Genomic DNA, 13023 nt, shown 5'->3' with positions numbered 1-13023 from the left:
TGTCATAGATATTGAGATATAGATGTGTCCTTACACATCTTTGCTGCAGTCGCGCCAAAAAGCCCCTCTCGGCACGCCAGGTCCCGTGAGACTCCGTTAGCGCCGGGCATCTTTTTTTTGCGAAAATGTATCTAAGTCGCAATGCGATGCCACTAGGACTTGTATATCTGTGTGTGACTGAGTCTCTGAATCTGTATACAAAGTGCTACAATGTAGCAGCCGCAGCTTTTTTTCATTCCCAGTTCCGTTGTGCTTCATTTACAGACTCTGGTGCACACAGATATACAGTACATCAGTCACATATCAAATTATTCAGCTCAGTCTGCTGGTGCATCTTAGGGGTAAATTGACTAAAGTGAGAGTTTTTAGAAGTGAGCAACCAATCAGATTCTAGCTATCATCTTCTAGAAGGTGCTAGTTAAATGTTAAGTAGAATCTGTTTGATCGCTATGGGCAACATCACTTCTAAAAACTCTCACTTTAGTAAATTTACCCCTTAAGGGGGGTATCCACTAGACGATAAAGTTGAACGATAATGATAAAATCGTTTGAACATCGTTTGAACATCTGGTCTTTTAGACATCTATCATCGTTCAAACATGCTGGTCAACCTGACGATATGGTCAGGTTCAGCATGTTTGCAAATGATTGATTGTGCCTGCACTGAACGACATATCGTTCAGTGTGGGCACCCTGCAGTGTAGTGAACGATATCGTTATCGTTCAGTCTTTTCACTGTCTGGTAGTGGATACCCGCCTTAAGTCTCATCGCATTGCAACTTAGGCTCATTTTCGGGCAAAAAAAGGTGCAAAAAAGAAGCTCGACACTAGCAGAGTTAACCGGGACCTGGCAGCTCATTTAACGCCAAGCAAGTTGCGCTGTGTGGCATTTTGAGGCTAGATGTATGAGGACACATCTGTCTAAGTTTTCATGACATGCATTCTAGAAGACTGTTATACGGGAGGCGCTAATCATTGATTGCCAGCGGCTATGGAAATTAGGAAGTTGCTGGTCCTGTGCCTTGATATCCATCTACCATTATTATTGTACAGTTTGTGCTTCCTTTTGACAGAAAAAATTAGATTTAAAATAAAAAAAAGAATTCCTGGTCACCCATGTGCCGCCTCTTCTAGGAATCCCTGGTCACCCATGTGCCGCCTCTTCTAGGAATCCCTGGTCACCCATGTGCCGCCTCTTCTAGGAATCCCTGGTCACCCATGTGCCGCCTCTTCTAGGAATCCCTGGTCACCCATGTGCCGCCTCTTCTAGGAATCCCTGGTCACCCATGTGCCGCCTCTTCTAGGAATCCCTGGTCACCCATGTGCCGCCTCTTCTAGGAATCCCTGGTCACCCATGTGCCGCCTCTTCTAGGAATCCCTGGTCACCCATGTGCCGCCTCTTCTAGGAATCCCTGGTCACCCATGTGCCGCCTCTTCTAGGAGTGACTGGTGAAGCGGTGCAAGTACTTCTTACGCTGCCAGAGTACCGTCAGCAATCGATTGGCAGAAAAGAGCGTTTAAAACAGGGAAAAAAAACACATTTGCTGTGACGAGCGGCGATACAAATTCTTAGTCTATGCCTTCCCATAACAAATAGGGTTATGGATTGATAAATCTACAGTACAAAGGTAGACAATGTCTAGATCAGGCATGTCAAACATGCGGCCCGAATAAACATCTTCTGCGGCCCCAGAGTGTGGGCTCATATGTATGTAATATGCGGCCAACACCCCTGTGCTCCGATCAAGGCAGTGTTTACTATTACAAGCTGGCAACACTGGGTCTCTGAAGCGATCAGAAGCCTCCGATCGCTTCAGAGGCCAGCGTTTCCAGTGATGCAGTGCGTGGGTGACGTCATGACGTCACCTGCGTCGCCTGCGACGAACGGAGCCTGCGTCTGCTGCTCTGCATCTAATTAGATCCAGTCAGCGACAGGATATACGCGGGACGGCGTGGACTGGAGCGGTGCCCAACGGCAGTTGTGAAGAAAGGCAAGCACTGCACAGACAGGTGAGTGGGGGCACAACATAAGGGGCATTACTGGGGGCTCTGCATAAAGGGGCATTACTAGGGTCTCTGCATAAAGAGGCATTACTGGGGGCTCTGCATAAGGGGCATTACTGGGGGCTCTGCATAAGGGGCATTACTGGGGGCTCTGCATAAGGGGCATTACTGGGGGCTCTGCATAAGGGGCATTACTGGGGGCTCTGCATAAGGGGCATTACTGGGGGTTCCATATATAATAAAACATACACAAAACAGTTCCATCTGATCATATAACACAGTTTATCCACATGGTGGTGCTAAAGACAGCGTGCATAGAGTCTATCCCCATGGTGGTGCTAAAGACAGCGTGCATAGAGTCTATCCACATGGTGGTGCTAAAGACAGCGTGCATAGAGTCTATCCACATGGTGGTGCTAAAGACAGCGTGCATAGAGTCTATCCACATGGTGGTGCTAAAGACAGCGTGCATAGAGTCTATCCACATGGTGGTGCTAAAGACAGCGTGCATAGAGTCTATCCACATGGTGGTGCTAAAGACAGCGTGCATAGAGTCTATCCACATGGTGGTGCTAAAGACAGCGTGCATAGAGTCTATCCACATGGTGGTGCTAAAGACAGCGTGCATAGAGTCTATCCACATGGTGGTGCTAAAGACAGCGTGCATAGAGTCTATCCACATGGTGGTGCTAAAGACAGCGTGCATAGAGTCTATCCACATGGTGGTGCTAAAGACAGCGTGCATATAGTCTATCCACATGGTGGTGCTAAAGACAGCGTGCATAGAGTTTATCTTCATGGTGGTGCTAAAGACAGCGTGCATAGAGTCTATCCCCATGGTGGTGCTAAAGACAGCGTGCATAGAGTCTATCCACATGGTGGTGCTAAAGACAGCGTGCATAGAGTCTATCCACATGGTGGTGCTAAAGATAGCGTGCATAGAGTCTATCCACATGGTGGTGCTAAAGACAGCGTGCATAGAGTCTATCCACATGGTGGTGCTAAAGACAGCGTGCATAGAGTCTATTCACATGGTGGTGCTAAAGACAGCGTGCATAGAGTCTATCCACATGGTGGTGCTAAAGACAGCGTGCATAGAGTCTATCCACATGGTGGTGCTAAAGACAGCGTGCATAGAGTCTATCCACATGGTGGTGCTAAAGACAGCCTGCATAGAGTTTATCCACATGGTGGTGCTAAAGACAGCGTGCATAGAGTCTATCCACATGGTGGTGCTAAAGACAGCGTGCATAGAGTTTATCCACATGGTGGTGCTAAAGACAGCGTGCATAGAGTCTATCCACATGGTGGTGCTAAAGACAGCGTGCATAGAGTTTATCCACATGGTGGTGCTAAAGACAGCGTGCATAGAGTCTATCCCCATGGTGGTGCTAAAGACAGCGTGCATAGAGTCTATCCACATGGTGGTGCTAAAGACAGCGTGCATAGAGTTTATCCACATGGTGCTAAAGACAGTGTGCATAGAGTCTATCCACATGGTGGTGCTAAAGACAGCGTGCATAGAGTTTATCCACATGGTGGTGCTAAAGACAGCGTGCATAGAGTCTATCCACATGGTGGTGCTAAAGACAGCGTGCATAGAGTCTATCCACATGGTGGTGCTAAAGACAGCGTGCATAGAGTCTATCCACATGGTGGTGATAAAGACAGCGTGCATAGAGTCTATCCACATGGTGGTGCTAAAGACAGCGTGCATAGAGTCTATCCACATGGTGGTGCTAAAGACAGCGTGCATAGAGTCTATCCACATGGTGGTGCTAAAGACAGCGTGCATAGATTTTATCCACATGGTGGTGCTAAAGACAGTGGGCCTGATTCAGAGACGGACGCTTTGAAAGAGCGCTCGCTCTGAATCAGGGCGGTTTTTTTTGTGCGGCCTCCTGGCCGCTCGCTTAGCTGCAGGTGACCACCCACAGCTGTTGCGAGCGGCCAGGATGATGGTCGCGATGGTCAAGACCATCGCGACCATCGGGGCTTGCAACGATACCCTTGTGGTAGGGTCTCGTGGCCGCAAGCCCCAGAGTGCTTCCAGCTCTAATAGAGCCGGGAGCTCTCCCACTGACATCACTGTTCGCCTGGGAACGCCTCCGTTTGTGAAGCCACCCCCCCGCGACGCCTTCAAAGCAGACGAACTGTCGATCAGCATCGACAGCTGCCCCTTTTGTAGTGCGCCACAGAGTGAGAGAATTTCTCTCTCGCTCCGGAGCTTGCGCACGCGCAGTGTGGCTGCTGCGCGTGTGCAGAGCCCACCATCGACCGGCTTGCGAGCGCTCAAGTGCTTGCGAGCGGGTCTGAATCAGGCCCAGTGTGCATAGAGTCTATGGTGGTGCTAAAGACAACGTGCATAGAGAGAGGTCTGCAACTTCACCAAAGGGTGTTCTATTTTGTTTAAAATGACACCACTTTGGGGTCCAGAGGCCCGTATTCAATTTGGAGCGAAAAGTCAGAGGCCAGACTTTTCGCCGTCATCTGAGGTTTTGCCGTTGAAAAGTCATCGCGTACGTCCCCGCTTATCCCCGTATTCAATTCCAAATCGTCGAAAACGGGCCTCGGCGAAAATTAAATCGTCAAAGTTCAGTCATTTTTGGGGAAATCAGCCTGACACCCCCCCAAAAAATGCTCTGACATGGAGGTTCACTATGGGTACCCCAGATTAGCCCTGCTAAAGCTATTTGGGGTCTTTGGTCTCAATAGGTGCTATTTAGCCTCCTGGGAGAGTGGTGAAGAATAGCATTTAGCCACTTTTTTTTTGACAATATCTAGTCCCATCAAATTTGGGGTACATGAAAATGGCCGCAAGCTTATTTTAAAGTTGCTAAAGTCGAGCATTAAAAAGCGCCAAAAACGCACCTTCAGCAATCACCTGCAATCCAAAATACACCTCCCCCATACTTCCTGACCCCCCCAAAGGCTAGTTCGCTAGTTTTTGAATTTGTACCCCCACTTTGAACATTTTTGCCCACTTTTCCAAAGTGCTTTTTGGGGGTGTCCTTTGTGGTTTTTTTTATCGTTTTTTTGACGCAGTTAGCGTCAAGGGGGGTGTAAAAAGGGCTTAGGGTGGTTGTCGCAAGTTTGCACCCCAAAACACCAATTCTGCACTTTTTTCCGCCGGGTATTCATTGGCGAATCTTTTCCGCTGGTTACAAGGCACAAACTTTTCGCACCCGCGAAAAGTCGGACAAATCGAATACGGTGATAAGTGGAAACGGTGAAAATGACGTCATCGGCGAAAAAGTTTAGCCGAGAGCGGCTTTTCACTCCAAAATGAATACGGCCAGAGTGTTTAATTCTAAGACTCCTTGAGTGCCGCCAAGGTTCCTTATACATAGATTCCATATATGTAGGGTATCAAATGCCACATGTGGAATCTGCATAGATTGTAGGTTACAAGGCTGGCATCACCAGTGCAAGCAGATGGCATCATGGATGTTCTAGCAATGCTCCGTTATTGGCTTGCTTTGTTGATTCAGCAAATTAAGGGGTGGATATATGTACATCAGACACACATACACAGTATATAAAATGTGTATGTATGTACGTGTGTGCATGTGTGTATGTGTATATATACACACCACATATTAAATGTGTGTTTGTGTGTTCATCATCCCAGACGTTAAACTGCCAGTGTGAAAAGTTATTTACTTTAGAGACGCTGCGTCATTCACTTGACATTGGAAAATCCATAATGATCACACATGTCGCTTCCCGATGACATGTGACAGGACAGGATGCCATAGAGAGCGGTGGCATCTTTTAGAATCTGGAGAGGTTGCTAATCAGTGATATTAAAACAATTGAAGTGAGCGTCTCAGCGCGTTGCACGTTTTCCATTATCTGAACCTTTATTGCGATATCTCCTCGTCCTCCCACAGGTACAAGGTTACTCAGTCTGAGCTGTTCGCCCTCCTGTGCCGCCTTGCCGACGAGCTACTGTTCCGACAGATCACATGGGTGAAGAAGTTGCCATTCTTCTGTGATCTGTCCATTAAAGATTACACGTGCCTGCTGAGTACCACATGGCAGGAGCTCATACTGCTGTCCTCGCTCAATACATACTGCAAGCAGATCTTCGGGGATCTAGCCGATGTTACCTCCAAGTACTCGCCTTCTGAAGATGAACTGCACAGGTCAGTTACCAATGACTCCCTGTTTTCACAATGAATGTATGGAATCTGATACGGGCCACTAATACATGTACGGGTTCGTCAATAGTTTTGAAACAATATAACATGTACGCCAGGTTGGTCCACATACAGAGCAGAGGAAAGATGAGGAAGACAGTGTTGGCAAACATGCAGAAATGTCTATTCATATCGGTCAACGTTCTTTCTCGAGCTGTCTGTAACGCTCTCTGATCAATGTGCTGTCCGACGCCTTGTTGCGTTCTGTGTATGCATCTCAGTGCGCGAACACTCCACTGCAATAGGGACTGTGATCGCAGTGGCTACACAGACCCATCGCAGAGTGATTATATAGATATACTATTATTTATAAGCTCTGCTTGCCTGTAGCATCTTTCAGCATTCTTACTTAGATGTTCCCTATACATTTTTGCTGCAGTCACGCTTAAAAGCTCCTCTCTGTGCGCCAGGCCCAGCGATACTCTGCTAGCATCGGTCATCTTTATTGCATCTTTTCTTTTTTTTGCCAAAAATGCGTCTAAGATGCATTGCAAGGTGACTAGGACGCACCAGCAGACTGTGATGATTCATTTGATATGCGACACTCATATATATCTGAGTGTGTGTCCCTGAATTTGTATACAGAGTGATACAATGTAGCATCCGCAGCTTTTTTCATTCCAAGTTCCGTTGTGGTTCATATCTCTTACTTATGCCAGGCAAGTCTCACTGCGTGGCGTATTGAGGATAGATGTATGAGGACACCTCTGTACAAAAAGATATATACAAGTAATATCTGTAACTTCCTCTCCTTCCTTCCTTCCTTCCTTCCTTCCTTCCTTCCTTCCTTCCTTCCTTCCTTCCTTCCTTCCTTCCTTCCTTCCTTCCTTCCTCTCCTTCCTTCCTTCCTTCCTTGCTTCCTCTCCTTCCTTCCTTCCTCTCCTTCCTTCCTTCCTTCCTTCCTTCCTCTCCTTCCTTCCTTCCTTCCTCTCCTTCCTTCCTTCCTCTCCTTCCTTCCTTCCTCTCCTTCCTTCCTTCCTCTCCTTCCTTCCTCTCCTTCCTTCCTCTCCTTCCTTCCTTCCTCTCCTTCCTTCCTCTCCTTCCTTCCTTCCTCTCCTTCCTTCCTCTCCTTCCTCCCTCTCCTTCCTCCCTCTCCTTCCTCCCTCTCCTTCCTCCCTCTCCTTCTCTTCCTTCCTCCCTCTCCTTCCTCCCTCTCCTTCTCTTCCTTCACCTCCCTCCCTCTCCCTCTCTTCCTCCCTCTCCCTCTCTTCCTCCCTCTCTTCCTCCCTCTCTCTCTCTCCTTCTCTCTCTCTCCCTCCCTCTCTCTCTCTCCCTCCCTCTCTCTCCCTCCCTCTCTCTCCCTCCCTCCCTCTCTCTCTCTCTCTCCCTCCCTCTCTCTCTCTCTCTCTCCCTCTCTCTCTCTCTCTCTCTTTCTCACCCCCTCCCTCCATCCCATCCATTCCATTCTGAATCTGTTACATACTTGTATGGAATCGGTTGCTGCTTCCCACAATTTTAATCGCTTTTAACAAGACATATATCTTACTGGTGTAAATACAAGGGTTGTTCAAAAAGTAATGCCTAAATGCTCACAACTAAAATTTTATTATAGATACAGATTTGAAAATTTGCAGTAAAATACTTTGAAGTCTTAGTAATAGAATGACTCTACTCAAAATATTCACCATCTGCCCTCAAACATTTTCTCCACCTCTCAACCAAGCTGTGAATCCATTTTGGAAAAATTCCAGTGGTTGGTGTTTGACCTAGGAACGTATGACGATTTTAACAACCTATATGTCTTCAAAATGTTGACCCCGGAGACAGTATTTGAGAGGGCCAAACAGATGAAAGTCAGAATGGGCCAAATCAGGACTCTATGGTGGATGTGGCATTATTGCCCACCACAGTTTGGCAATGGCCGCAGATGTTGCCATCGAAGTGTGAGATCTGGCATTGTCGTGGTGTAAGATGACATTTGACAGTGGAATTGTTGACCTTTTTTTGCGGACGGCTTCTTAAGTGTAATAATGTATCAATCACTGTTGATTGGTTTGGTTCCAAATAATCGATGAGAATAACACCTCGGCAATCCCAGAAGAATGTGGCCATAACTATGTTTACGGATCGCTGTGACTTAAACTTTTTTGGCCTAGGTGAACTTGGGTGCTTCCATTGTTTTGATTGGGTCATAAAGGTATACCCAGGTCTCATCTCCTGTAATTACATTTTCCAAAAACGTCTCAGGGTTGGCTTCAAAGTTGGTCAAAAGGTCATTGCACACTTCCACCCTCTGGGCCTTATGATCCCTAGTTAATTGCTTTGGAACCCATTTAGCACGCACTTTACGATATCCCAAATCATTGATTAGTGCTTCTACAGTGCAATGACTACATTCAAGTTCATCACTGACATCTCTGATGGTCACACGACGGTCTTTCTGAATCATGGCATCGACTTTGTGTTGGTTCTCTGCTGTCACTGCAGTTGATGGTCTGCCACCACGAGGTTTGTCGCACATAGACGATTCTCCCGATTGAAAAAACTTCACCCACCTTCTGACATTGCTATAGTCAATTGTACGCTCACCATACACTTTTTTCAGTCTTCTGTGGATTTCTGTAGAACTGCAGCCTTTTTTTTCCAGAAATTCAATGATGGCTCGTTGTTTCATCTTGGATTCCATGGTATTTCTTGGACTACCTATACATATATAGCTAGCAGACATATTAAACTACAAACTGACAAAGTTTCAAATAAATGTTGCATATTATTTTAGAGTTATGAGCATTTAGGCATTACTTTTTGGACAATCCTCGTAATTTGCTTATTTTCTGTTCAAGTGTCAGATCTATTTAATCAGTGTGGCTAAATGGCATGAAACAGCCGTGCCATATTACCCTCCATGTTACCTCACCCGCGTCACCCAAGTTCAAATATCACATTAATGTAAAATTATTTTCCAACAGTGATCCTTGACCATTAAACCATTCATTAACAGAAATTAGCCAGGGGTCTTTGTATTACAAGTATTGGTCTGTCACTAAATCTACTCTTATCTGCTTTTCAGGGTATGTAATATGGCAACTGATTTATGATGTGTGTTTTTTATAATCAGGCCTTTATCGGGCGCCAGATTACAGAGTGATTTAAAGCTAGTTGTGTGTTCACGCACAGCTGCACCAGCCTCTGGCCAGCTCCAGAGAGCCACTAACGAGCTTGTACACCCCCCACTTATCTGCACCTCGTTATTAGTGGCTCCTTGCTACTCCCACGTTTGGGAATGCAGACAGAACACCTCCATTTGATGGTGGCACCTCTTAACAGCTGAGAGAGTCCTGACCATAGGAAAGGTTTACATTGCTATGTACTCCCACTCTAGAAAGGAAACCCTTATCTAATGCTATGATTTGTTGATTCCGGTCAGTTCTGTGCTAACAATGAAACAAAGAAGTCGTAGACAAAATGCAGTTAAATTCATATAGCAGACTCAAACCTAAGATGCTGCGCAGCGCAAACACTAGCGATAGACCTAAAGCCCCCCATCCAGAAATCACAGCAACATGCAAACAACAAAACATATAAAATAACCGTTATTTAGCTCTAAATAGAGCACAGTCACAGGCTTTGTAAAGTTACTTGATGTCAACAATAATGATTTCTATTATATGAAAGAGCATTCTGGTACAAGTGCATTTACCCATTAATTCATACACTTAAGTTTGCCGAACAATGAGCTAGAGTCTGGGGTTTTACTGTGGTTTCAAAAGAGCAATGATTCAGCCCCACAGTCAAGCTCGCTACATTTGTAGTTACTGCTCTGGCACACACGCATTGCACACAGATGACGGTACTTGCAGAGGAAAATCATTTTAATATAGCTTTGCTGCATTTATCACTCAATAGATTAAGTTAACTGTTGAAATAATAATGATAAAAAATTAAATGGAAAAATGTGTTTTAACTTGGAGTCCCTGGTATATGCTACAACCCTGGCTTCAGCTACTCCCTACAGCAGTGGTGTCAAACTCTGGCCCTTCAGCTTTCATGGGACTACATATCCCAGCATGCCCTGCCACAGTTTTAGCATGCCCTAATAGCAAAACTGTGGCACTGCATGCTGGGATGTGTAGTTTCACTGCAGCTGGAGGGCCAGAGTTTGACACCACTGCTCTACAGTGTAGACACAGTGGGGTCAGATCAAATAGAGGCTAGCTGGCTCACAGCGCAAGTAAGTGGGCGCATATGCCAGACTTACGGTAGCACCGCACAGTAGTGAATTCACCAGCAAAACAAGTAAAGTTCACTTTAAAAAAAAAAAAAAAAAAAAAGGAATAAAAGTTTCACCGGGAAGTCAGGTCATTGACGTGAATGCAGACATGCGCAAAGCATTGACCCACATTGAAACTGCTTCTCTTCGCTAGGGCTCAACGTTGCAGCCACTGGCGGCGAGAATATTGCCCTACACACTAGTGCAGGCCTGGCCAACCGGTGGCTCTCCAGCTGTTGTGAAACTACAAGTCCCAGCGTGCTTTACCAGCTAATCGGTGGCAGGATATGATGGGACTTGTAGTTTCACAACAGCTGGAGAGCAGCCACAGGTTGACCAGGCCTGCACTGGTGCATTGAATTCTTCATACTGTAAGAGGTGTGGATGAGCCCCTAGCTGGAAAGCTACAGGTTGCTTACCAGTAGGTAACCTGTTTTCTTCTTCAGGGTCCACAGGATCTACCTTGGGGTATGTAGTTGAAGAGATCCATTACACCAAACAGTTACAGCTTTAAAGCTCACAGCATGCACTGGTCCTCCTCCCTATATGTCCCGCCTCCAGGCGCAGGCATTCAGTTTTTTTGTTTGGTGCGCGGCAAGTATCCAGCCCCACCTGTTTAACAGCGGGACTGCCTAGGCAGTCCCAGGCTTTTTTCTCTTATGATTTACCTTAGTTTTTTGAACTTCTGAGTCGAGCGGTACTAGGCGCCGAATAGGACTCAGGTACTGCAACTCCATCTACATCCCCCGATGCCGCATCGTCAGTAACGCTATATGCCTTGGGGATTTCAGCGAGGCTTGGCTAGAAGCGTCGCTGGGGTCCGGACTGCGATCGGATTCACGGAGATGGCAGGTAAGCGATCTCTCGTGAGGGGAATCGCAAGCGACGCAGTCCAGGGCTCCGGTGTAGGAGACGCACCAGATGCGGGTGAAGGCTTCGTGTAACGTGTACTCACTTAGGCGGCCGGGGCCATATCGTCTGTCGCCGGAGATGGGTAGTAGACGCACTAGAGCGTCTGCTACTGTGAGGCCAGCGTACCCGTGCCGTCAAATTCGCAGCTTAGGGGAGGTAGGCGCTCCCCCGACCCAGACGCAACTTCCGGTTACGGATTCCCGCCTCTGGGTTGCTACTTCTGACCACCTCATGTGTGAGACGCTCGCAGTTCGCATTTGTGTGTACTGCTGCATGCTGGTTGACTCAGAGGTCTGGTCTGTCCCCCTGTATACCTCTCCTCTGGGTCTGGTATATAGCGCTCTATATCCTGCCAATACCCCGGCGGGGCTGGTCAGTTCATTCAGAGTCCATTTGCAATAGCAATGTTTGTATTTGTGCATTGTATGTGACTTTCATGCTAGCTGCTGTGTTATACATACTGTCTTTTGTTTTCAAGCTGTCAGTTATATCTATCACTGTGTTTCTCCTCATCCCTCTGAAGAGGTGTACGGGGTTTTTCATATGTGAAGAGGGTCACATTGCAGTTATACTGTACACCTTATACCAATCACACATTGGCCATGTCAGAGGGTAAAGGGGAGAAGGGTGAGCCTCAGGTGCTCAAGTCATGTAAATCCTGTTTTGCAGGCCTGTCTGGACAGTCCTGATTATTTCTTCAAAGTGTCTGCTCTGTATTTTAGTCAAGAAAGTAGGAAGCCCAGAGTAATTTATAAGAACATCCAAGACCATGATACAAGAGGATGTCTGACCACAGTCTACATTATTATTATCCTTTATTTATATGGTGCACAAGGGTTCCGCAGCACCTCACGAAGAACATAGTTTATAAACATTGCTGCAGCGATCAGAACACTCAAAAAAGCAGCAGGGCGTCAGCTACCAAGTGTTAAGTGCCCTTGCGGAGAGTTTTGAGTAGATGATCGTATGAGTGAGGGAAGAGGGCCCTGCTCGTGATTGCTTACATTCTACAGGGGGGGGGGGGGGGGTTGAGTTTGAGTCTGAGTCACCAGTCGTTGAAGGAGATACAGGCCTCTAAATTTGCCCAGTTCCCTAGTGGTTATAGGCAATCAATAACTTTTTCACTTTTCCTTTGTGGTAGATTGCAACTTGGTTTCATAGTGATTAGCATTGCTGCCTCACATCCAAGACCCTATCTGTTTGTAGTTTGTATGATCTCATTGTGTTTATGGGTCCCCCCACACACTTCAATAAAACATACTGTTTTTTTGACAGAGTGAAAAGTGATAAGGTGCCAGCCAATCAGCTCCCAATTGTCATCTCTCAGGTTGTGTTTGAAAAATGACAGTTGGGAGCTGATTGGCTGGCACCTTATCACTTTTCATTCTGTCTTATACCACTGCTTAGTACATAGACCACTTAAGCAGATATAATTGTGATATTCCATATTAGTGAAATTAAATAATTCTGCATGGAAACTAAGGAAAGGGAGAAATAATAGACGTTTGCATTGGTATTAAAAGAATTCTCAATACTTTTGCAGATAAAGTTCATTAGGGCAGTCTCCGCGTGGGATAACCACACCTGGGAATTCTGCAATCTTTGCACCTGCTGTTTCTCATGGAGAATATGCTGCCTTGTTACAAGAATTTCACCACTTCAATATTATGTTGGTGGAGGAGTAGGCCTCCTTTT

General features: G+C 46.3%; 1 protein-coding gene across 1 annotated transcript in view; it reads left to right on the top strand.

The window, feature by feature from the left end:
* NR6A1 (nuclear receptor subfamily 6 group A member 1) overlaps positions 1-13023 on the top strand; it is a 286626-nt gene that overhangs the window by 263758 nt on the left and 9845 nt on the right. Inside the window, exon 8 of the mRNA XM_088471141.1 lies at positions 5898-6152. Within this exon, the coding sequence (XP_088327267.1) occupies positions 5898-6152 (255 nt within the window). The remainder of the gene's footprint in view (positions 1-5897; positions 6153-13023) is intronic.

This window comes from Taudactylus pleione, unplaced genomic scaffold (genome assembly GCF_031769625.1).
Source record: "Taudactylus pleione unplaced genomic scaffold, aTauple2 ptg000110l, whole genome shotgun sequence".
Taxonomy (NCBI): domain Eukaryota; kingdom Metazoa; phylum Chordata; class Amphibia; order Anura; family Myobatrachidae; genus Taudactylus; species Taudactylus pleione.
The sequence above is the reverse complement of the archived record's forward strand: the minus strand, read 5'-3'. Positions and strand labels throughout refer to the sequence as shown.